Consider the following 21,326-nt stretch of genomic DNA (forward strand, 5'->3'; position numbering starts at 1 on the left):
CTTTCTAGATGCCCTTGATTAGAATAATGGTGCCTGAGCATGGGGCTACATATACGCATCACTCGGCGGGTTTTCGTTTCCTGTATGACGTGCATTAGATTCTCCTCAAAGATCGACTACTTCAAGGATGATATCATTCGCCGTCTGCCACAAACTGTATTAGCACTGTATCCCTCAATGAGCAATAGGGAAAAGAAACCCGCCCAGACAGGAGTGGCAGAAGTGCCGAGGTTACACAAGGCATGCGCCGGTAGTCTTTTAGGGCTCTGAGGAATGCCGCTTCATATTCAAGAGGGAGACTGCATCGTCATCGGAAGCATCGTCATCGAAAGCATCGTCACTGGGTATCAGGGAGAAAGAAGGCATGACCTAGATAAATATCGTTCTTGAGAATGTCAAGAAGCCTGTCTGATATTCTTATTCTCTCACACAACAGTAAGCACAGAATCCAGTCAACAGAAGACCCGGTTCGATCTTGTTTTTACTTTCATGATGCAAACACTATCATTACTTCTTGAAGATGCAGCACACAGTCACGGCGATCGAGGGATCGTATTCTACCCCGATGGGGTATGCGACAGCGAGAAGGCGACCCGGCTCACTTACGGAGAGCTCCACCGTCAGGCGTCGACCAACAGCACAAAGATTCGGCAACGGAACGGCTATGCGCCCGGCCAGATAGTCCTACTGCACCTGGGCCCGAACAACCATCTCGACACAATCATCTGGTTCTGGTCCCTCATCTATGCCAACTGCATACCAGCCATGTCTACCCCTTTCCCACAAGATCAGGGTCTTCGCCTGAAGCACTTGCACCACTTGCAAACATTATTGCAAGATCCAGTTTGCCTCACTAGACAGACACTGATAGACGAGTTCCCAGCTGATCTCACAATTTCGCTCGAGACCATTGAGCAATTCCAAGATATCGACACCGAGTCAACGACCGAGGCCGCACTTTCGGCTCCAACAAGCGAAGCCCCATCTGACATCGCCATCCTAATGCTCACATCCGGCAGCACGGGCCCATGCAAAGCCGTGGGTCTAACGCACCAGCAGATCCTCTGCTCCCTGAAGGGTAAATGCGCTGCGTTACCGTTACGGACTAACCAAAGTGCCTTCCTCAACTGGATCAGTCTGGACCACGTCGGAAGTTTGATCGAGATCCATCTGCACGCGCTGCTCGCCGGAGTTGACCAAGTGCATGTCTCCCCAAGCGATGTGATTCAGTCCCCGCTGTGGTTCTTGAAACTTCTGGAGCAACATCACATCGCGAGGACGTTTGCACCGAACTTCTTCCTGGCGATGCTGGCACGCACGCCGGATACGACCGCAGCGGGAAGCGCCATATTCTTCGACCTCCAGCACCTGCAGTATATCGTAAGCGGCGGCGAAGCGAATGGGGTCGGTGTCTGTGGCCGGTTGACTGCGTATCTCTCCCGCTGCGGGGCGGCGGAGAACTGCATAGTACCGGGGTTCGGAATGACGGAGACTTGCGCGGGGTGTATTTACAACCTAGGGTTTCCGGGGTATGATCAGCGGCACGGGTACGACTTCGCGTCCCTAGGTTCGTGCATCCCCGGGGTCGAGATGAGGATTGCGTCCGCCGTACCGGGGGAGGTTGGTGATCTGGAGGTGAGGGGGCCTGTTGTCTTCGCAGGGTACTTCAACAATCCCGAAGCGACGGCGGAGGCCTTCCAGCCCGACGGGTGGTTTCGGACGGGAGACAAGGGGTTCCTGGATGCAAACGGGTACCTCAACCTCGCTGGGCGGACAAATGATCTGATCTCCATCAACGGGGTCAAGCATCATGCATTAGCGCTTGAGGTCGGCTTGAACGAAGCGCAACTCCCCGGAGTGATTCCGGGTGAGGTGGTGTGCTTTGCGCATCGCGGCCCGGGGGTGGACACTGAGCAGGTATATGTTGTCTACGCGCACAGCTACAGCTCGCACGACACGAGGGCGCGTTATGAGACGCTGACGGCAATCAATCACAAGGTCTCGTTCATGACCAACACAAAGCCGTGCGTCCTCCCTCTACCTGCCCTCGAGCGATCATCGCTGGGGAAGGTATCCCGGTCGAAGCTGCGAACCCAGATCGCCTTGGGGGTGTATACAAGGGAGCAAGAGCTGGACGCAGCACTTCTCCAAGCCCATCGACGAGCCATGTACCGTCCGCCCAGGACCGAAACGGAGAAAACCATCATCCGAATCCTTCCGAACATCATCCCGGATACCAACCCCGACAATGTGGGTGCCACCGCCAACCTCTTCGAGCTGGGTCTCACCTCCCTCATTCTCGTCCAAATCCAACGCCAACTGCAAGATCGACTCCCCTTAGACGAACCTCTTCCCTTGGCTACTATCATGGCTCATCCCACGGTTCAGGACCTCGCTGCAGTCTGCGAAGACGCCACGCACGAATATAATCCGGTAGTGACTCTGCAGCCGCACGGCACCAAGCCCCCACTCTGGCTCATCCACCCCGCCGCCGGTGAAGCCCTCGTCTTCCTCAACCTCGCCCACCTCATCCGCGACCGCCCAGTCTACGCCTTCCGAGCGCGCGGCTTCCATCGCGAGGAACCCTTCTTCACGAGTCTGGACGAGTGTGTCACAACCTACCACACCGCAATGAAGAAGCGCCAGCCCGAGGGCCCTTACGCGATCCTCGGGTACTCGTACGGCGCGATGGTCGCCTTCGAACTGGCCAAGACCCTCGAGGCCGAGGGCAGTGAGGTGCGGTTCCTGGCGAGTCTCAACCGGCCGCCGTATGTGAGTGAGCGCCTGCGCCAGGTGCAGTGGCCGGAATGTCTGGTGAATATTGCGTTCTTCCTTGGGATTTTGTCGCGCGAGGCGCTGCATCAGTGTCTGGATGAGGTGAGAGATGCAACGAGGGAGGAAGCTTTAGCAGTCGTGCTTCCTCATGTTGATCATACTCGGATGGTTGAGTTGGGGCTGGATGACAGGAGTCTTTCGAGGTGGATTGACGTGGCGTTTAGCCTACAGGAGATAGGCCGGGAGTATCAGCCGGGCGGGACGGTGGCGCATATGGAAGTTTTTCACTGCAAGCCCTTGGATTTTCTGAATGTGGGTAAAGAGGAGTGGTTGCGGCGGCTGGCGGCTTGGGAGGAGTTTTCAAGGGAGGAGAGCGAGTACTATGGGGTTCCGGGAGAGCATCATTCGGTGTTAGGAGTAGCACATGTTCAGCGATTCTTTGTCAGGCTGGTCGAGGCCCTGGCTGCACGTGGGATTTAGACAGCAGGGCAGTCCATTTTGTGAGTGTATTTATTGATGGTGGCTGTTCGTTGAATCGATTATCAGGAGTGAAACCTGCCAACGTGAAGGTAAGCGAATCCGCAGTAGGGGGGAGGAACCCGGAACCGCCATGCATGTTCTACACATACATAGACGTGGGGCATAGAGTGAAAGCAGTGCATCGCAGGTGGGTCTCGGAGTGGGTACGAGAGTGGGGCACGATGCAAGGGCATCTGCCCTATAACCCCATGATTCTGTCAAACGACGAGGACGATATTTGCATTGATGACACTTAGAACTTAGACACGCTTGAATGTTCGCATGGCAGTCTTGATTGGCGTCAATATTAGAAATGGGTGGACTATTTATGAACACGAACGAGCAGGCTGAGCAGCCTCTACCTTGTTCTTTGGGGAGGAGAAAATCGTATCTAATGAAAAAGAAGTTGCGGCTTCGGCATGGCGATAGTATAAGATGATTAACACTTTGGTCACATGGACAATCAATGCCGCGAGGTGGGTGTGGCGGGTGGAATGTGGCTAGTGACGTCCAGGGCTCCGTCTCGGGGCCGTGCCCGTCTTGTGGCAGTGGCCGCGCTCATTTTGCTGTGGTAGATCTACCCATCCGTACTATTCTGTGACAGTCTGGCGCACGGCTCTAGCGATTCGTCATCAGAATTTTCCCAAACCATGAATTCACTAGCCGAGTATACCTATAACAACAGAGTTAAGCTTGAAACAAAACCACCAATCGAGTCATAGTATCTTCCGAACCCTTCTACAGCAAACCAAACAACTCCTACATGGTCGCATTTAATTTCCACTCCCGTTCCCATTCGTAATCATGGCCACCTGCACCGCTGCAAACCTATCACAGAACAAAAGGTCAGCAAATCACTCTCCCATCAACCCACAGAATAGAAAAGAGAAATCATTGCCAAAGACCAAGCCCTAAAGGCTCCCGAGCCTCCAAGCGATGATACATCCTGAGGTATGAGGAAGGCAACTTACGCCGTCGCCGTCGCAAAGATATCCACCTTTCTCGCCTTCACCATCAGCCCCATAACGAGGACAAACACCATATTATAGACGAAGATCGTCACCAGCCGCGCAACCATATTCCGCAGGAAGTACAGCGCAATCATGGACGAGGCCGGCAGAAACCCCGCAACCAGCAGGCTGGCCACGTAGGTGCGGCTCTTGATGGTGCGGTTGTTGTAGTACCAGACGTCGGTGGCGTGGTTTCTTCGATTCTGTTTTGGGATTTATTAAGCTTTTGCTTGGGGAAAAGTGAAACATGGGAGGTGTCATTGCTTTTGTGGCCAGGTTGGTGATTTCTCCGATAGGGGGAAATGGTGTAGTAGTGGGGTCGGGGTCACTTACTAGATCGTTCACCCCCCAGCGCCGATGGAACCAGGGAATGACGGATCGATACACCCAGCGCGTGAACGAATCGGCGCCCTCGTGGCGACTGCACAGGGCGATCAGGTCCGGCTCGTTCTCATGCCACTGGTACATGGGACGGAACTTTTGGTAGTGACTGGCTTCTTCGCGCAGGAGCCATTCCTTGAAGACCTCAAGGTCGCTAGGGTCCGGGGCACTGAAGCGGAGGAGTTGCGCTTGTTGGAGGAGGGCTTCATCTGCTCCATACTCAGCTTTTGTCAATCAATATAGTAGCAAGGAGTCTTGAGCTAAACAAAAGCCCCAGTAGCAGCTCTCCCCTCCTTCGATCTAGAACATAGACAGACAGGAAACGGCAAGTGAAGCAGGATCATACTATACTCCCTCAACAGCGCCCGCGCCTCCAGCACCTTCCGCCACTGCGACGGATACTCCTCCTCGGATTGATCTAGCGACTCCTGCAGCCGCCACACGGAGAACGCGTAGGCGCGCTTCTCGTCCGAGCTGGACCGGTGGTCTCTCTGGACACATTCGTCCAGGTCCGTCTGCAGGTAGACCAGCTCCGCCTGGAGGTACAAAAGGTTCTTGGCGTTGAGTTTGGCAAACCGCCGGAAGATGCTGGACCCCGGGTCCAGGGCCATCAGGGCGGCGAGTTTGTCGTATCCCGGGGTGGTGGTTTGGTGGGTTGAGTGGGGCGGGCGAGTCATTTTTTATTTTTGCTTTTCCTTCTTCTATGTAGCTGAAGGGTTGTGTTGGTTTCAGATAATTTTAACTGCTCTCGGGGTATCTATGCAGAAATATTAGCGATGTGGAAAGGCGCCGATTTCCCTGGGCAGCTCTCCAAAGGTGAGCTCCTGATTAAATACAGGCAGCACGAGGCGGAGCAGGTACATTATTGCTCATATGATTGGGCTTTTTGACATCTTTGCAGACGGATCCCTGCCTAGGGCTAGCTGCGTAGGCTACGATGACTACGATAAGGCTCTGGTGATGCAAAGGCTGAGATCGAGGCCAGATCAGTTGGTACTGTCTTTCGAGGGAGTGTCCACTTTTTACTCTATAGCCTATGGAATTGTTGGACGGCCTGAATAGGAGCCAACAGCGACTCGCTAGAAGGGGTCCACAAGACTCATTCATTCCAGTTAATGGGAGGAGGACTCGATACATTGTCGTCCTATCAAGCCTAGCCCTACCACCCCTGCTCCTTCTATCATGATTTCCAGATTCGCCCCCACGCACTGTCACCCTGCCAAGCGTTGGCACAGGCAGTCCCCTGTATCCTCCTCGCAGAAGCAGCTGTAACGAGGGCTAGAACTCTCGCGCTATCACGCGAGAGAGCGCACCCAGAAACCAATATATCCACCCATATCAGCAACCCACTCCTCTCACTAGCCTGCGGATTGCTCACTTAGACCTCAGCGTGTCTCCTCTCAAAACGAGCCACCATAACATATACCACAACGGAAAAAAAACATTTGAAACGGACAAGAAGCCGAACCACTCATTCCATCCATCAAAAAAGACCACACAACGCATTCCTAATCACCGCACTTCTGAGGCGCGCAATCTCTTCGCAATTGCCGAATCCATCCTCTCCAGCTCCAGGTGGCGGATCGTAGGCCTCCCCAACACAAAATCCGCATCGAGATCGCGGACCACATGGAACGTCGTGCGATGCGTCTGGCGCTGGCCGCAAAAAGACCACTCCACTTCCGCCGTTCCTACCGGTTTGAGGTCCGGATAGCCCGGAATCGCTGTGAGTGCGGCTCCGTAGTAAGGCTGGATTGGAGCGCCGAGCCGGCGACACGTCTCGTCGCACATGATGTTCACGTCCACGTTGAAGGGAAGTACCATCTGGCGACGGAGGCGGGTTGTCCCGTCGGGGGACTGGACGATGATGGCGTAGACATAATCATACTGCGCAAGTGCGCGCTGTTCGATTTCTGAGTGTTGGACTCCGTCGTCGGATATGAGGGCGTAGTTCAATGGCTTTGTGCGATCTTCAGCTTCTGGATTTTGAAGGTGTCGTGGTACTGATGGTTCGCCTTTCGAGCTTTGCTGTTGCTTTTGCTTCTGCTGTCGCGGATTATGTTGATATGCCGGCAATGAATCGGTCCTGACACTCGAATACTCCGGCGGTAACGTCTCGCGTCGTGCAGCTTGGGACTTCTCCCACTGCGCCGAGAAGCGCCGCTCCGTGGACGGCCTTGTGTCCCGGTTGCGAGGACGTCGACCGCGACATAGAGCAGCCAGCGGGACTAAGATGTTCATGTTGCAGTTATAACAGGATGATGGCTGGGATGGATCACTTGCTATGCGAGGTGCCTGATATCCCTCCGCGTCATCAGCTCACTCAATGTTCGTTCGAATGTATTCCTTTTAGTAGGAGAAAGGGTTAGGGTGTTTCGACACATACAGAGTCATCTTGTCCATCCCCCGTGCGGCTGTATCGTTTCCATAGCCCTGGTGACGCGCATTAGCAGTATAAGCCACGATTGTTCCCTGCCTAGTAAGCGCTCCAAGATAAATTTGAGATATAGTGTCGCAATCCAAGATGGGGGGGGGGGGAAACGAAATCACTTACGAGAAATGATTCTAGGCATGTCCGTTCAGCTTGAGCCTCAATGGATAACTACCAGGCTTTTTTTCTGAAGATTTTCGGGGTAGGCGGCGGGGAGAGGGCTGTAGAAATCAGCCTGACGGGTATGTGGAGGACACAAAGAATGAGAATGAGGGGCATCGAGGTTCGCCGGATGATGAGCTTTTTCTTTGGAGGACAACTTGCATGTTCCTGCTTATTGGCTGGGTGGTGTGATGTGTGGCCACATATTGGAACCTACTAGGTATGTGTAGGGATAGTCGCCGAATGTACACATGCTACCTTGGGGCCAATGCGCCATCTTGTCGACAGCCACAGGTAGGCTACTTCGATGTGCAATATGGTCGTTTTGGTCGCCCAGAAGTCTGCTTGCGATTTGTGGACTTGTAGCTGAATCAATCTAGTCATCCCAGTAACCACAACCTAGTACCTTCGGCCCATGCACTCAGCCTCGCGCTAGAAAGGGCGGGCGGGTAGTGAGTGGTGGGTTTTGCTTACACAAGTGAACACGGCGTGCACTTGTCAGACGCAACATTGTCATTTGACAGGCTGCGCATGGGCCGTTTGCCACCCACGGTAAATTGCAGTTGGAAATATCGTAACCCGTATGGGTAATCCGATGGGCTCCGGTGCGTTGCGGTTCAAACAAGAGCAAAAATGAGACTTAAGTCCATAGTCCTTTAGTGCAGGAGCCGAGATTAAATTGGTCAAGATTTCCCCAAAGACATACAGTACTGCGAAGATCAAACAAACAGGCTGAGAATGAAAAGAGAAGGGAAAACCAATAGCAAAAAGCAAAACGAACTAAAGACAGGGAGATAATCAAAACAGGACGATTGTGACGCTCCTCCCACGGGCTACCCAGAGGAGTAATGGAACGAATGCTGTCACTGCACTGCACCGCACCTTGTGAGGGTTGGCTCCTTTCTTCCCCCCCCCCTGTCCGGATCAACTCTACGCAGATGCCGCAGGCTGCGCAGCCGCGGGCTTCGGTCCAGTAGACTTCTTCTGACTTGCTCGCTTTTTCCTCTCCTCCTCCTCCGCATTCTTCTTGATCGCTTCCTGGATCTTCTCCTGGGTGATTTTTGCGGCTGAGATATAAAGGGTCAACGGTGTCCGTGGGAGGACTGCGGGTGCATCGCCGTACCTTGGGTCTGAGGAGCCAATGCTATCGGCCACATCGATGGGTTCCGAGTGTCCCACGCCTGTAAATTCAGATCACAGTCGCTTCCGATAATGATATGCACCTTGGTGGGATACTCCCGGTCTATAATCCCTGCAGCTTCATCGACGGGAATGTAAAAGTCTCTCTCGTTGCTGGCTGCGGTGCGATCTAGCCAGAAGTGCAGGCGGATCGAGTCACGGACCACGAATGGCCTGCCTGTAGGTGATTGCACGGCTATCTCGTCGGAGCGCTGCTGGATTGGAAATGCCGCAGGCAGGCGGGAAAGTCCATGTGGGGTCAGGATGTTCACCGCCAGCTCGGTTGATATGGCCGCTTGGAGCAGTAGTTGCACTCCATCCGGTGCTGCGCACCGGACTTCTACAATGCTTGATTGCATCCGAATAGCGGGGAAGAGACTCTGTGACCAGTCTGAAAGCTTTCAGCGACCGTTGCAAGATGGACAATTTGTCGTGGTTGAGCGAGGGTTCCTGGGCAAGAAATGCTTCAGAAGACGGCTCGATGGCAGGACAAACTGCCTGTTATATTTGCTGTCCGACCTGGAGAGAGCTCCATTGCCCAGGGCAATCATAAAAATTCACCGCCATCATCGATTTTTGAAGAGCCGCAGGTGCGTCGTGATGCATGGTGGAGGGGAAAAAAGGCTACACGAGGCTGAAGCACACTGGTAGCATTAAACCACCCTATCACTGTAAGACACATTTGCAGCAGACAGCGTCACTATCTTTTAGAAAGAATATCGTAGAGTCACAGTGACTAGTCATGACTTGGACTTTAGATAAGTCAGAATGAAGAAGCAAACAAAGCACAGGATACATGCTAAGCATGCAACGACTTTGGGCCGGTCGGAAACAGCAGGAACAACTTCGAAGGTGAGATAACAAACGGCAAGAAAAGCAAAAGGTACGGAAGTAGCTCATCGGGGTCTCAAAACAAAACTGAATCAGTACATTATGCCCAACCGGCCATTTGCCATCTATGTTTTATTCTCTTCGAACCCCATGCTTCCAAACACCCACCACAGAAAAATGCACGAATGAAAACTGAAGAAAATCTACTTAGGAGGAGAAAATGACTTGCATCAAGGGAAGTAGGACAGGGCGAGGAAATGGATGTGGTGCATGAGATATGTCACTGCCCGCATCTCAACGCGGATAGGACATATGAGCTGCATGCGTGCTCTTCTATCTGTGCACTCTCCGCCGCCTCTCCGCCTTTCTAGGTATAATAACCCCTCAAAGGCGCCAAAGAACACGTCGTGGGATATCCGAGTGCTTTCTGAGAAATCCATATTGTTTGATCGTCGGTTGGCCAATAACCACGTCGAACTCTTCAATGTCCACTACATAAAAGTCCGTGGTGTACGTACGAGCCGCTGCGGCAAAGTACCAGTCAACATTCCGCACAATTCCAAGAACAGAAATCTTGTAGTTGTTCAGTGTTGATCCGAGGGGTAGTAACACGAGATTGCAGGGCTCTAGTATCAGCTTTGCTTGCTCTTGGATACTCTTCTTCATGATACTCGCTCTTGCCTGGCTATCCAGCGCGGCCAGAACCTCGATCGTTTTGTTGGGATCGGCTGTTACCACTGTTGCAGTCGGAGTAAAGAAGTCGTCATCGTCGTCATCATCATCATCATCATCATCATCATCATCATCATCATCACCACTGGACACTTCAGAGGCTTCAGGACCACCGTGGGCTGGAATTGATTCCAAGGGAGGTGGTAGTGGGATGATAACCTCTTTCTCACTCCCCATGCTGAGTGAACCTTGAACCTCGCTCATCGCTTTTCGCGTTGACTGACTTGATGTATGATCGATCCGACAGGCAGGAGCGGCGTTGTTCTCGGCACAGGTGTGGTGTACGGCGACCGTGCTCGGTGTCCCGCTCGCGACCGATGAATCCATTCCCGCTGCAGCCGTCATTGCTTCATCCATGTTTTCAATCACCGTCGAAGGGAGAGCTATCCCCAACCCATGGTTTGCAGGAGCATTTGTGGAGGGAGGTGGATCGGAAGGCTTGTTTGCGGATGCTCGAGGACCCCAATGGGGAAGGGATTGGAAGATCGACTGGAAGAAAGCCCATGGTCGTCGCCAACGACGGCGACCTTTTACCATGGTTTCTGCCGGGGGACTCACTGCTGGGATCGAAATGGTTAGAACAACGGATCTGAATGTCAAGTGAAGGACCAGCTAGTGAATTACATTCTGATCGACCGTAAGGTATTGAGAAACCAACCATCGAACTTTTGCGTGATCGAGTATAGCAGACAGAGCGTAGGCTCAGGTAAACAGCTGTTCTCTTATGGCGGAGTAGGTTTGTAGAAAGGAAGACGAATAGAGACAGAAGATGAATAGGGTACAAAAGAGTGTGGACTATCAGGAAGAGGTAAGGATGGGTGACTGGAAGTGGGTGAAGGAAAAGAAGGCACAGGCGGGAAAAGTAGAGGCTGGAATCACGGCACAGACAAAACGAAATGCTCTTCAGAACGGATGCACGTTCTCGGCACCGCCTTTTCAGAAAAGCTGTGCCCTGTGAAAACCCGACAAAATAATCTTCTGACAGATTACGAGATAAGTTGTAGCTTGGATGAGGGTAAGGCGGGGCAAGTCCATAAGCCAAAGGAATCCAGTGGCCCCAAGCGACACCTTGCCAAACTGGTGCATCTAGGACATTATCATTATCACAACAAGCCTCGAGTCATGTTGGAGTGTAAAAGGAAGCACTTTCAAATTTGCGTACGAAGCCCAGCTCTAAAGATATGGGAAAACAACCACTACTAGTCAAGTTGATGTGTTCTGTGGCCCCTATGCACCGCTCCGCGCTTCTACACATAGCATCCGCTGCACTACAGAGCAAAGCGTGAGATGAGCTACCAGAACTTTTCCAGACTCTCTACACGCATAGAGCGCAGCCGGAGCCAGACCCATTGCAAGAATCTCCCACGAGCGAGCCCAGTGGCTGAGGAGAAAGATGAGAGGGTAGAATTTTACTGAGAATGGGCTGGTCATCCTATTATGATGACATCGCCGATGGCCGATTGCACAGCCACAAACCAGAGGTTAGCTGCTATGGGTGAGGTGAGCACCACTGAGAGCGTGGAAATATGGGACTACACAACCTTTGTCGGCCATTTGCTCTCATTTCCCCCAATGATAGTACTCTCTAGGTGGCAGGGGAAAGAAGAGCGCCCGTGTGGAAGTTGGGCATTAGCGGACAGTAGTCACCGGCGCCCGGCTCAAAACAACAGAGAATCTCCTACGTCTGATTTGCGCGGCAAGATCTTCTCTTTGTCTAGATACATCTCCCATTTCCGAAGAAGCTCTAGGCGGTGCTGAACATTTCAACTCTATGTTATTGTCACGATTGTCTCTTCGGTCTTTGTTTTGACGCCAGTTCCTTTCAAAGTTGGTCTGACCTGAAGCTTATTTTGGCACCTATTACCGCACTGGGTCTTCACTAATCTGGTTGACTCTAGTCTAGTGCCTATCAGGTGCCCGTGTTCCTATCCAAGTGTTAACTTATTCAATCGCCCCACGTTGATAAAACGCTTGATTCTGTTTCTGAACACCGCCACTGACTTTCCTTCCCCACATCCTCTTCAATTATAGAGCGCCAGTAAATGAAGACGTCACAGGGGAATCTGACACAGCAAGACCCCTTTCACTGCCACACCAGACTATAGCTATACTGCAATACCATCAGTGGTTTCAGATCTTCGAAGGCCGAAATACAATGATGCAGCATGCATGGCTCATCATTACTCCCTTGCAGCCGCCAGTTTAACTGGAGCGGAAGTTGGGTCCGCAGTGCACGTGCCGTGCCCCATCCTTGGCCGCTTAATAGACCTCCGGTATCGCTCCAGCCACGCAACACCAGTCCTGCGAGTGTTCGAAATTATCGTGTGCCAGGTGTTTGATGTCCCAACATCGCGATTGCAGGGCTTTAGACGGTTTACTTTCATGATAGTCAGCAATCGTAACCCTCCAGGGAGTCTCTATTGGCCGCGTAGAGAGCGAGGGTGTAGCCCGTCAAGGCTCGGACCGAGCCGTCAGGGGCAGAATCCTGTTCAGATCTTGTCATTAATAGGACAAGAACGTAGTACAATCACTGCAAACCCCAACACATACAAGGACGTCGTGATGTAAGTGGCTATTGTTCGGGCGGTCTGTCCGAGCATCGCTGAGTCTGAGAGTCGCTAGAGGCGAAGTGAAGCCGCCTTCTCCTCACACGCGCGATACCGAAGACCTGAATAAGTCAGAGGTCTCTTTCTGCCTCTCTGTCCACGGCAGAGGCTATTATCCTTGGAGGAGGCCCCCTTCTCCCCACTCTCTTGCAGGTTAAAAGGGCACCAACTGGCATGCTCGACCCGTCGCTCTGTCCTTCTCACCAAGTCAACTTGGATTTCAACTAGTTCACATCATGCATTATCGATAATCAGAGGCTTTCCTAAGTTCCCTGGTGAACGCTATAGCTCGGGAGACGGTTTCATCATTCTCTTACAAGATTTGCAATCGACCACATCATATTGTGACTCTGCCGTCTAGACCAACCAGACATGCCAGGCCCCCCGAGTAGGTCGGAGAGAATCGGTCATCTCGATATCAACCCTCCGCCATCCGCCAACGACTATGCGTTGTCAGCTGAAGAAATCATTACCGTGGTAGAACGACTCAAGAGGGGGTCTACAGTGGACATAGCAGTGGGTGCTCAGATCGCCTCGACGGAGACGGAAAACGGAGGCGAAGGGTGCAACCAAATAGAAGAGGAAGAGGAGCAGAATCCGGAAGAAAGACGCCAGGGCCTATCTATACTTGGAGTCCTTAAATGTCTGTTCAAGATGGGTTGGTCGTGTTGTTGGATTCTTCGCCACTAGGTCCTAGTGGATTCTGATTGCTCTGAGCTCTCGTCGCTCGTCGCCTTTTCGGGTCTTGCCCCTCCCCCTTTTTGTTTTGTTTCTTGTGGGAGGATACGTTTGAAATTTGACTTCTACAGTAATGTTGGAACATTTAATTCTTGTTGTAGAATAATCATATCAAGCAAGCCGAATGAAATTGACAGCCCTGTTGCTTACTTTGTCAAGGAACTTAACGTCTAGCTAGCCAGGGTAAATCCCAGACATAGACGACTATCACGGTGACCGGTAATATCGTGACCACGGGTCACCCCGCCATCTGTATTCTGTGTTGTACTTCACACTGATCCATGCTTCGAGAAAGTTGCAGCGGGTGTCGGCGGAATCAATCTTTGATTCCGCCGACACCCCCGGAAAGTCGCGTCGGAGTTTATTCCAGGACTCGTAATGAACCTCGGGGAACGGACCGGTGCCATCTGGGAAGAAGTCGGCCTCCTTGAAGCGCCAGGCAAACTCATTCATCGCCGGGTACGCTGCACAGTCGCTATAAACACTCAGAACGGGGCATGTGGTCGATCACTTCCTCCCTGGTTGGAGGCTTCTTTGGCAGGCTCCGCGTCAGAATCATCGCCTTCCAATACTCCTGGAAGAGCGGTCGGAACTCAGCCAGGCGGGATCCAGACCTTGCAGGGTGAGCGCAGGCGCTTCAGCGAAGAACGGGTTCGCAAAAGAGTTCTGAAAGCCCCAGGGGAGGTTGTGATCTTCCCCATCACTGGGTCCATCCGTATGATCGGCAGCAGCAGCCGAGTAGAAGATGTTGGTGAGATCTTGCACCCACGTGGCGCCCCTAAGCGCATCTTTTGTCCCAGATGCGACGTTGAGTTATCAAGTACAAATCTCGGTAGCAGAGGCGAACTAGAGCCTCCACCAGCCCCGCCGGACGCAGCACCTTGATCTCATAGAATTTTAGATCGGAGTAGTACTCTGCGAGACGCGGGTCGATTGTGACCAGAGAAGTATCGTCATTGAGGGGAGGCCGGCCCACCCTGGGAGACTTCAGGAGTGGGAAATAGTACTCATGGTAGAACAGGTTCAGGTCCACATGGCGCTCTTCCCCGGGGGCCGGCTGGAGATGGAAGACATGGGCGGGCAATCACCACCCTTCTTGCGGATCCCGCAACCGCAGGTCATAGAGGTATGATTGCCTTTACTATCTTTCTGGGACTTGAAATGGTTGGTACTTTGGGGCTTGTCGTCGAACCCGGCCTCGCGCAAGGCCTGGACTGCCTTCTTGGTGGTCCAGGCTCCAATGACTAGGTCGACGGAGAGGATGCGGTTCTTGCATCCGTACACCCGCCACATGCCATCATTGATCAGATAGCATGGGACATCATGTTGCTCCAGGAACGTGGCAATCTGGTAGATCAAGCGCAAGTCCACGGGTTGGCCGGTATATCGAAACGGTTGACCCTGGTCTGCAGTCCTCACTAACGCGTGTTGGTAAGAAACGGGTTCTACCCCTTGTTTGAACCAGCCATCGTAAGGTCCCCAGACATAGACTGCAGAGTCTACAAGCTCCTGCTCCTCCTTGTTATATGTCGGCATCTTTGTTTCTTGGTATGGCGAAGTCTGTGGAACTCCAAAGAACAAATACTCAAGCAGTGACTCTTGTAGGATATTGATACTTGTCTTGATGATGACAGTGTTCCAAGAACTTAGCTGCGCAGTCAAGCAGCGGGTATTTATATCTCCCATCCACACCCTCGAATGAATGAATCGAAGTTGGCATTTCTCTAGCTCCGAAAGAACCGACGCACCCCGGTTGTTGTGAATCTCCTAGTAATACTTTATTCTTAACCTTTTCCATTTCCTGAATGACTTAGTGCGAATCGTTCATCTGGGACGTCATCCAGTCGAGGTACAGTTTCAAAAAGAAACATAATTTCTTGTTTCCCTGGTGAGATCATGACGTTTATCATGCGAGCAGCCTCCCCTGAAAGATGAGAGAAGCAAATAGATCGGTTTCTTTTGTTACTGTGAAGAGTCAGGGTCCAGTCAAGGACAAACAAGCTCAGGTTAGGCCTGCCCACTCGCTAGGCAGACAAAGCATACAAGACTGGAACAGTAAAGTCGACCTTGTTCTCGAGTCGGAGGTTTCCTTATCAGAGCAATTCTGGTCTTCGAACTTTCCCAGAGCGAAAGTAAGCATGAACCTCACAACCCATCCCGACAAGAGGTCTCAAACGGTGCGATTTCTGATTAAGGTGATTGACCCTGGTAAACTGGTTTGCACCAGATGAGTTATCGGATGGAAGCCAGAGGGGAGCAAAGGGGGTCTAATAGTAAAGAGCAAAGCGAACAGTTCCAGAAAGTCGAGAGATGGTTGATTTTCAACAGCATCGCTGGGCGAGCCACAATGGATCCGGTTATCTCTTGTCAGCCGAACAGCAAGCAGTGAAGACTGTTCTTCGTAGCCGAAGGATCCACGAGTAGGTGTGGGGCACGGTTTGTGGGGAATTTCTGTAAGATGGAACATCGCTCGGTTGCTCTGCCCTAATTGTCGCAATCATCCCGGCGTGGCTGGGCAAACATACCAGACCAATCATCCGATCTGTGCTTATCACAGAATCACTTCTATATTATGGCAGGGAAAAATCCGGTGACTGACTAGACACCTGACACGTGATAGACTACTGAACATTCGCACTGCCATCGGCTAACTTAATGGGGTGTGCTCCACTCCGCATACTAACGAACGACCTAGTCACCTAAGCCACAGTGCCTGAGCTAAGCTTTTCAATAGTCGGGTAACTAATTCGGGTTGAACACCCATCGGCACTAGCTTGCCTTGTGATCACTGAAAGCAGTCCACCGGCGGAGTTTAAATTCAATGGGTAGCCGCTGCGTCCTGCTCCTACGCCGACCCCCGACACGTTGTCACTTGCCCAGTGTTTGCCCCACCATGACTCCCACGCGGGAAGATATCGCCAAGTTCCTCACGATCGTCCCACATGCCAACGAAGGACAAGCTTTGTTGTACTTACAGGTAAGCTTTTCCCCTACACGATCCCTTGCCTTTGGCCGATTTACCTTATTCATCATTCATAGGGAGCGAACACGCTCGAAGAGGCCATCACCCAATTCTACGATGGTTCTCTCACACACGCCAACAGTGCCGCACCAGGCAACACCTCAAATTCCGTGAGCCAGGATCAGAGCACCCGGGCCGATCATGCTGATCCTCTTCCTTCCTATCAAGCGGCCGTCGCAATGGGAGGCAACGAATCCAGAGCCGTGCACACCAATCCGGTTATTGAGGCGGCAAAGCTCCGCGCGCGCGATGAGGTGTGTGCAGAGCCTCGGTCCATCAGCCCCCCTTCCTTTGTTGTTCTCACCTAACTCAGAAGTCTCTCTGCATCTATAGCAAGAGATGCAAAACCGACTGCAGCAGATTCAGTGGAACCATCAGATATTCAACGACGAGATTGAACCGGAGCATGAGGCAAAGCACATGCTGACCTGCGCCTGCGACATCCACCAATACAAGATCCGCAAGCAGAACCGCGTGGCAGTGCTGAAGATGTGGTCCGAAGCCGTGATGTATCCCGGTGAGGACCCAACCCACTACGCTCTCTTTTTATGTGTGGTCGTTGTCGAGACGGGCGAACAACTAACATAGCAGATGGGGGAACAGGTGAGAAATACTACCACGACTGCTATTACTCCCAGCAGATATGGAACAACAACCCTTACACCCGAATCATCACGCCGTATGGCCCGGTAGGTCGCATACGCCAGAAGCCGGTAGCCCGATACCACGCCCGGTGGCTGGTAGAAACCATTCGTCTGAATTCCAGCCTCAATGCTACTGCGCAGAGGATTGCGAATCAATACGAGCCGACAGAGAACATCTGGGAGGTGGAGGATGAGCCGGTGGCCGCGAACGACGGCGATGGCTCGGACACGGCGCACCATCGATCCGACTCGCTCAAGCCGTCGATTTTGACCCAGATGCGCAAGTCATTGTCCCTCCGGTCGTCTGAGGAGCGGGAAGCTGCCAGGCAAGCGAAGCGGAGGGAAGACTATCGCGAGCTGCGCGACACAATCTTGGCGGAAGAGGCGGGGCGATGGCCCGACCCCGAATCCCGCCGCATTGTCACCGAATACCAGGAACGCCTAGGGTTGACGCGGCGCATTGCGGGCCTCCGTGTGCACCGCCCAATGCAGTATCTCCACCTCCTGCGCGCCGGCTACTTCGAGCCAATCCCGGTCGCGTGGGCAGAGCAGAACTCCAACCCGCTCAAGTTTCGAATCGAGGCGGCCGAGGGATGGCGTGGAATTACACCCACCTGGCGTGGGTACGAAAATACGGCCGAGGAGCGGTTGTACTGGGTCCTGAATCATCGGGTTGAGTCCACTAACGGGTCTGAACTGAGACAGTGGCTCAAACCGGACGTGATATCCGCGCTCGAGATGGCGCGAACGCGCATGGCCACTGCTGTAGACCTGCCGCCCGTCTACGAGGCGCTGGACGATATCTGTCAGACGCAAACCCCTACAGCCGTGGGCTACTCGCGCCAGGTGATGCCGTCCCCATTGCGGGCTATCGATGCGCCTGAGTTGCCGACGGACAATACAATGATCCTCCTGGACGTGTCGGGATCGATGGACTTTGACCCCGTGCGACCGTCCTACGAGCAATATATGGTCACCCGCTATGAGCGGACAATGCAGCCCAAGAACAAAGGTATGGGACCCCCCACCCCATCCATGTAATGATATACAAGTTTTCCCCTTATCCTAATCTGCCCTCCACCCAGATGTCGCCAAAGCAGTGATCCGCCGCTTCACGGACGCGCTCGCCACCCATGACCAGAACCGCGAGGGCTACCAACTGGTGACCTTCGCCAACAAAGCCGCCTACATGGGCTACATCAACCACCGGAACTTCGCCTCGGTGTGGAGCCAGATCACCGTGGGGGGCGGCACGCGCGTCATGGCGGGCTGGCAGCAGGTCAAGGACCTCCATTTCCAGCGGCACGCGGGGTTCGCGACCTACCACGCGGTATACGGATGGCAAGCAGGACCCCAGATGCCGATCCTCCGGCTCCTGCTCCTGCTGGACGGGGAGGCGACCGACATGGATGAGTTCGAGCTGGAGCTGCTCAGCCTGTCATGGGTCCACGTGACGATCTTCCTGATCGGGGCCGACGGGTGTCCGCATCACCACCGCCATGCCAACGAGCTCCAGCGCATCAGTGAGGTCAACCCACACGTCGCGTTCGTCGACGCGCAGGGCAACACCCCGGAGCGGTATGTGACGCATGAGCTGCTGAAGCGGCATCTCGGGTACGAGGTGACCCTGTCGGAGTTTGAGGAGTGGGAACGGCATGCTCCGCCCGCTTATGAGACGTCTGTTTGAGAAGGAGTGAGAGAATATGTCCTATGTAACGGATTATCTTCTTGGGGGCGCTGTCACCGCCGCACAGAACTTTTCACTCGACGCGCTGGTTTTTACAGGCTGCAGGATGCTGCGCTCAGTAACCCGTATGGGAGCTCTCTGTTACCATGCCTTACTAGATGCTCACAAGAATATTCCCAGCCCGTTAGTCAGAACATACATGTTGGTGTTCCTGTTTCAACTGTCTGACATGATGTGACAAAAGCATAGTGTTGAATAACCAGCGGCGTACATCTCTACTTCACAAACCATTCTCACTTGTCATGAAAATATGCTCAGCTAGAAAGAGGATCATGCGCAATATTGCCAAACCAACTTGTATACATAAGGGAGCGGAGTGAGCGTTGTTTACCTGGTTTTGGGTTACTCATGAAATGACGTCATCGGATGTCAATCCCACGATGATCGGGGGAAAAAAAACCCCTCCCGAGATTTTACCAGCTCACATCAATGTCCGACCAACCCATACCTAAGAACTACCAAACCTTGCCCAGTGGGGTCGGGCCCTGCCGGTAATCATGCCCCCCACAACAGAGCATTATAGTCCTCGTCAACGGTCTCCCGTGATCAAAACGCGCATGAGAAGGGGTACCCGCAGCTGCATTGCCTGTCAGTATGCACGGCCTATGGCTCTTGGAATCACAGCTTATGCAACCAAAACCAACCAGGCAGGAAACGAAAGGTTCGGTGTGTCTTCCAGTCCGACAAACCTGACTGTTGTATACATTGCTTAAGGCGCAATTCTGTGTGTATTCCGCAAGCCCTGGCACCGGGCCAGAGTCAACCCACGACCGATGGATACCATGAGCACGAATCTCCACTTGTGACGGCTTATCGTTCCCTGCAGAGGCGGTTGAAAGCCCTGTTGCCCGCACCGACTGTTCCCTTAACAACAAGACAGCAGGCACAAGCCATAGCCACCTCTACCGCACCTGAGGGGGGTAGACTTCTTAGGGACGCGGAATGTGCTCCGATTATGAAACTCATCGAAAATGAAATGGTGGGTGAATGTCAACCGACAAAGGCCTGCTGTGTAATCTCTTACCAAGAGATAGGGTGATAACTTTCTCATCACCGACGATGCAAGGGATGAACACCACCCGTCTCACAAGGAGCGCTCCAATGCTAGCCCCGAGATCTCCTCCAAACATACAGAGGCCTTGCGGGGTCTGTATGCTGCATTGCCGACGGTTCTCAACCTCCAAGATATTTTAGTCAAGCAAAGCCAATGGTGGGAATCCTGGCGTGATGCGTTCGGTCTCTCGTGGGGTGAGGAAACAGACAGGACTCTCGAAGGTTTCGCCATCCGTGCTCTTCGCTCTGAGGATCCCTGCTTACTAGGCAGCCTCCTTGTGTGCTTGGCCCTGGGAACCGGCGCCTTCGGGACTTATCTGTCGGCCGTCGAACGATGGATTCTTTATGACGATGACCTTGCTGGTTGCGAGCATGGGCTGGAATGCCTGATGGGGTTAGGACTCTGCCACTTCAGCGCAATGCAGCACCATCGTGCCTGGTCGGTTTATCGACGAGCAAATACCCTCCTCCAGCTACATGGTATTCATCGGGCACACAGAAAATCAGAAAAGCTTGATGGGATCTTCTGGCAACTCTTCCACGCCGACCGATGGCTCAGTCTGATGATCGGTCTTCCTTACTCGGTGCCAAACGATCTTTGTGATCTCTACATTCCTCCGTCGAACCCGGGATCCTTCATCACGTTTCACCATCGTCATCTTGCCATTTTGACCAGTCGAGTCATTGATTGTGTACAAGCCACTAGTCCACCTCCTCTATCCATGATTTCTGCAATTGACGAACAAATTGATGCCGTGGCCGCCCATCTCCCGCCGCAGTACCTTGATCTAACTCATATATCCAATCTGGAAGATAGGAGAGAGAGGTACGCCCGTATTTACCGACTCACGCAGGTCTATCAGCTTAAAGCGTACCTGCATCTGCCGCTCTTTCTTCAGCGCTTAGATTTACCTAAGCGCAGGTATGGGCGGGAAATATGTGCGAACAGCTGCCGCTGCTACTTGGAGGCATTCCTCTTGCTCTGTGACGATGACCCTCAGAGAGCAGGCACAGATAACAGCATTAAACTCACCGGATTCTCGGCGTTTATTGCGGCATTGACACTACTCCTAGCTATTCTGGACGACACCCGGGGCACCACCAGCCCAGCGGGTGTTTCATCGGAAAACAAACAATCCGATGAAACTCTGATCAAGAGAACGATGAAGGCGTTGGAGGTCTGCGCAGCAGGCAGTATGGATTCTTTGTGCGGTCGTTGCCTCACAGCCTTGAATGGCTTTGTTACAGTTTGTCACGAGGCAGCAGGCAATACAATTCACAAGGTCGATCTGCCTTATTTCGGGGTCCTGTCCATCATGCCCAAGTCTCATGGCTCCGGCCATGCCTCCCAGAACTCCTCGCTTCAGGACAACCCATTTTTCGGCTTCCCGGATCCGCTGGATGACATCTTCTGGAGCTACGAGGGTCCATTCGCGAACTACGATCTTCCAATTTCAAACCAGTTCTCAACGCTTTTGGGTGGTGTCTGAATATTG

At 52.9% G+C, this 21,326-nt stretch overlaps 8 protein-coding genes across 8 annotated transcripts; 3 read left to right on the top strand and 5 right to left on the bottom strand.

The window, feature by feature from the left end:
- Positions 1 to 439: 439 nt before the first annotated feature.
- ASPACDRAFT_111460 (uncharacterized protein) lies at positions 440 to 3,621 on the top strand. Its single transcript, XM_020195560.1, has one exon. It carries the CDS (start codon positions 493 to 495, stop codon positions 3,253 to 3,255), a length of 2,763 nt encoding a protein of 920 aa, XP_020059948.1. The 5' UTR covers positions 440 to 492; the 3' UTR covers positions 3,256 to 3,621.
- On the bottom strand, positions 3,574 to 5,484 carry ASPACDRAFT_111462 (uncharacterized protein). The gene is made up of 4 exons (XM_020195561.1): positions 5,032 to 5,484; positions 4,638 to 4,894; positions 4,266 to 4,507; positions 3,574 to 4,122 (listed from the first exon to the last, which is right to left on the bottom strand). The coding sequence occupies exons 1-4, from the start codon at positions 5,360 to 5,362 to the stop codon at positions 4,068 to 4,070; spliced, it is 885 nt and encodes a 294-aa protein (XP_020059949.1). The 5' UTR covers positions 5,363 to 5,484; the 3' UTR covers positions 3,574 to 4,067.
- A 713-nt stretch (positions 5,485 to 6,197) lies between these two features.
- On the bottom strand, positions 6,198 to 6,926 carry ASPACDRAFT_57000 (uncharacterized protein; the record flags this gene model as incomplete). The annotated part of the gene is made up of 1 exon (XM_020203201.1): positions 6,198 to 6,926. One exon carries the CDS (start codon positions 6,924 to 6,926, stop codon positions 6,198 to 6,200), a length of 729 nt encoding a protein of 242 aa, XP_020059950.1.
- Positions 6,927 to 7,937: 1,011 nt separating this feature from the next.
- Positions 7,938 to 9,230, bottom strand: ASPACDRAFT_1852553 (uncharacterized protein). The gene is made up of 2 exons (XM_020197254.1): positions 8,402 to 9,230; positions 7,938 to 8,345 (listed from the first exon to the last, which is right to left on the bottom strand). Exons 1-2 carry the CDS (start codon positions 8,814 to 8,816, stop codon positions 8,209 to 8,211), a joined length of 552 nt encoding a protein of 183 aa, XP_020059951.1. The 5' UTR covers positions 8,817 to 9,230; the 3' UTR covers positions 7,938 to 8,208.
- Positions 9,231 to 9,672: 442 nt separating this feature from the next.
- ASPACDRAFT_1852554 (retropepsin-like aspartic protease) lies at positions 9,673 to 10,678 on the bottom strand (the record flags this gene model as incomplete). The annotated part of the gene is made up of 1 exon (XM_020197255.1): positions 9,673 to 10,678. The coding sequence occupies exon 1, from the start codon at positions 10,555 to 10,557 to the stop codon at positions 9,673 to 9,675; it is 885 nt and encodes a 294-aa protein (XP_020059952.1). The 5' UTR covers positions 10,558 to 10,678.
- A 2,893-nt stretch (positions 10,679 to 13,571) lies between these two features.
- On the bottom strand, positions 13,572 to 14,900 carry ASPACDRAFT_57003 (uncharacterized protein; the record flags this gene model as incomplete). The annotated part of the gene is made up of 4 exons (XM_020203202.1): positions 13,572 to 13,828; positions 13,937 to 14,142; positions 14,189 to 14,341; positions 14,398 to 14,900. 4 exons carry the CDS (start codon positions 14,898 to 14,900, stop codon positions 13,572 to 13,574), a joined length of 1,119 nt encoding a protein of 372 aa, XP_020059953.1.
- Positions 14,901 to 16,257: 1,357 nt separating this feature from the next.
- ASPACDRAFT_39232 (uncharacterized protein) lies at positions 16,258 to 18,717 on the top strand (the record flags this gene model as incomplete). The annotated part of the gene is made up of 5 exons (XM_020200566.1): positions 16,258 to 16,341; positions 16,404 to 16,640; positions 16,720 to 16,903; positions 16,978 to 18,042; positions 18,116 to 18,717. The coding sequence occupies 5 exons, from the start codon at positions 16,258 to 16,260 to the stop codon at positions 18,715 to 18,717; spliced, it is 2,172 nt and encodes a 723-aa protein (XP_020059954.1).
- Positions 18,718 to 19,331: 614 nt separating this feature from the next.
- On the top strand, positions 19,332 to 21,146 carry ASPACDRAFT_12496 (uncharacterized protein; the record flags this gene model as incomplete). Its single annotated transcript, XM_020196768.1, has 3 exons — positions 19,332 to 19,369; positions 19,429 to 19,812; positions 19,844 to 21,146. Coding segments are annotated over 3 exons (1,725 nt in total), but the record flags the coding sequence as incomplete, so codon positions are not given.
- Between the last annotated feature and the right edge of the window lie 180 nt (positions 21,147 to 21,326).

This window comes from Aspergillus aculeatus (assembly GCF_001890905.1).
Source record: "Aspergillus aculeatus ATCC 16872 unplaced genomic scaffold ASPACscaffold_2, whole genome shotgun sequence".
NCBI lineage: Eukaryota > Fungi > Ascomycota > Eurotiomycetes > Eurotiales > Aspergillaceae > Aspergillus > Aspergillus aculeatus.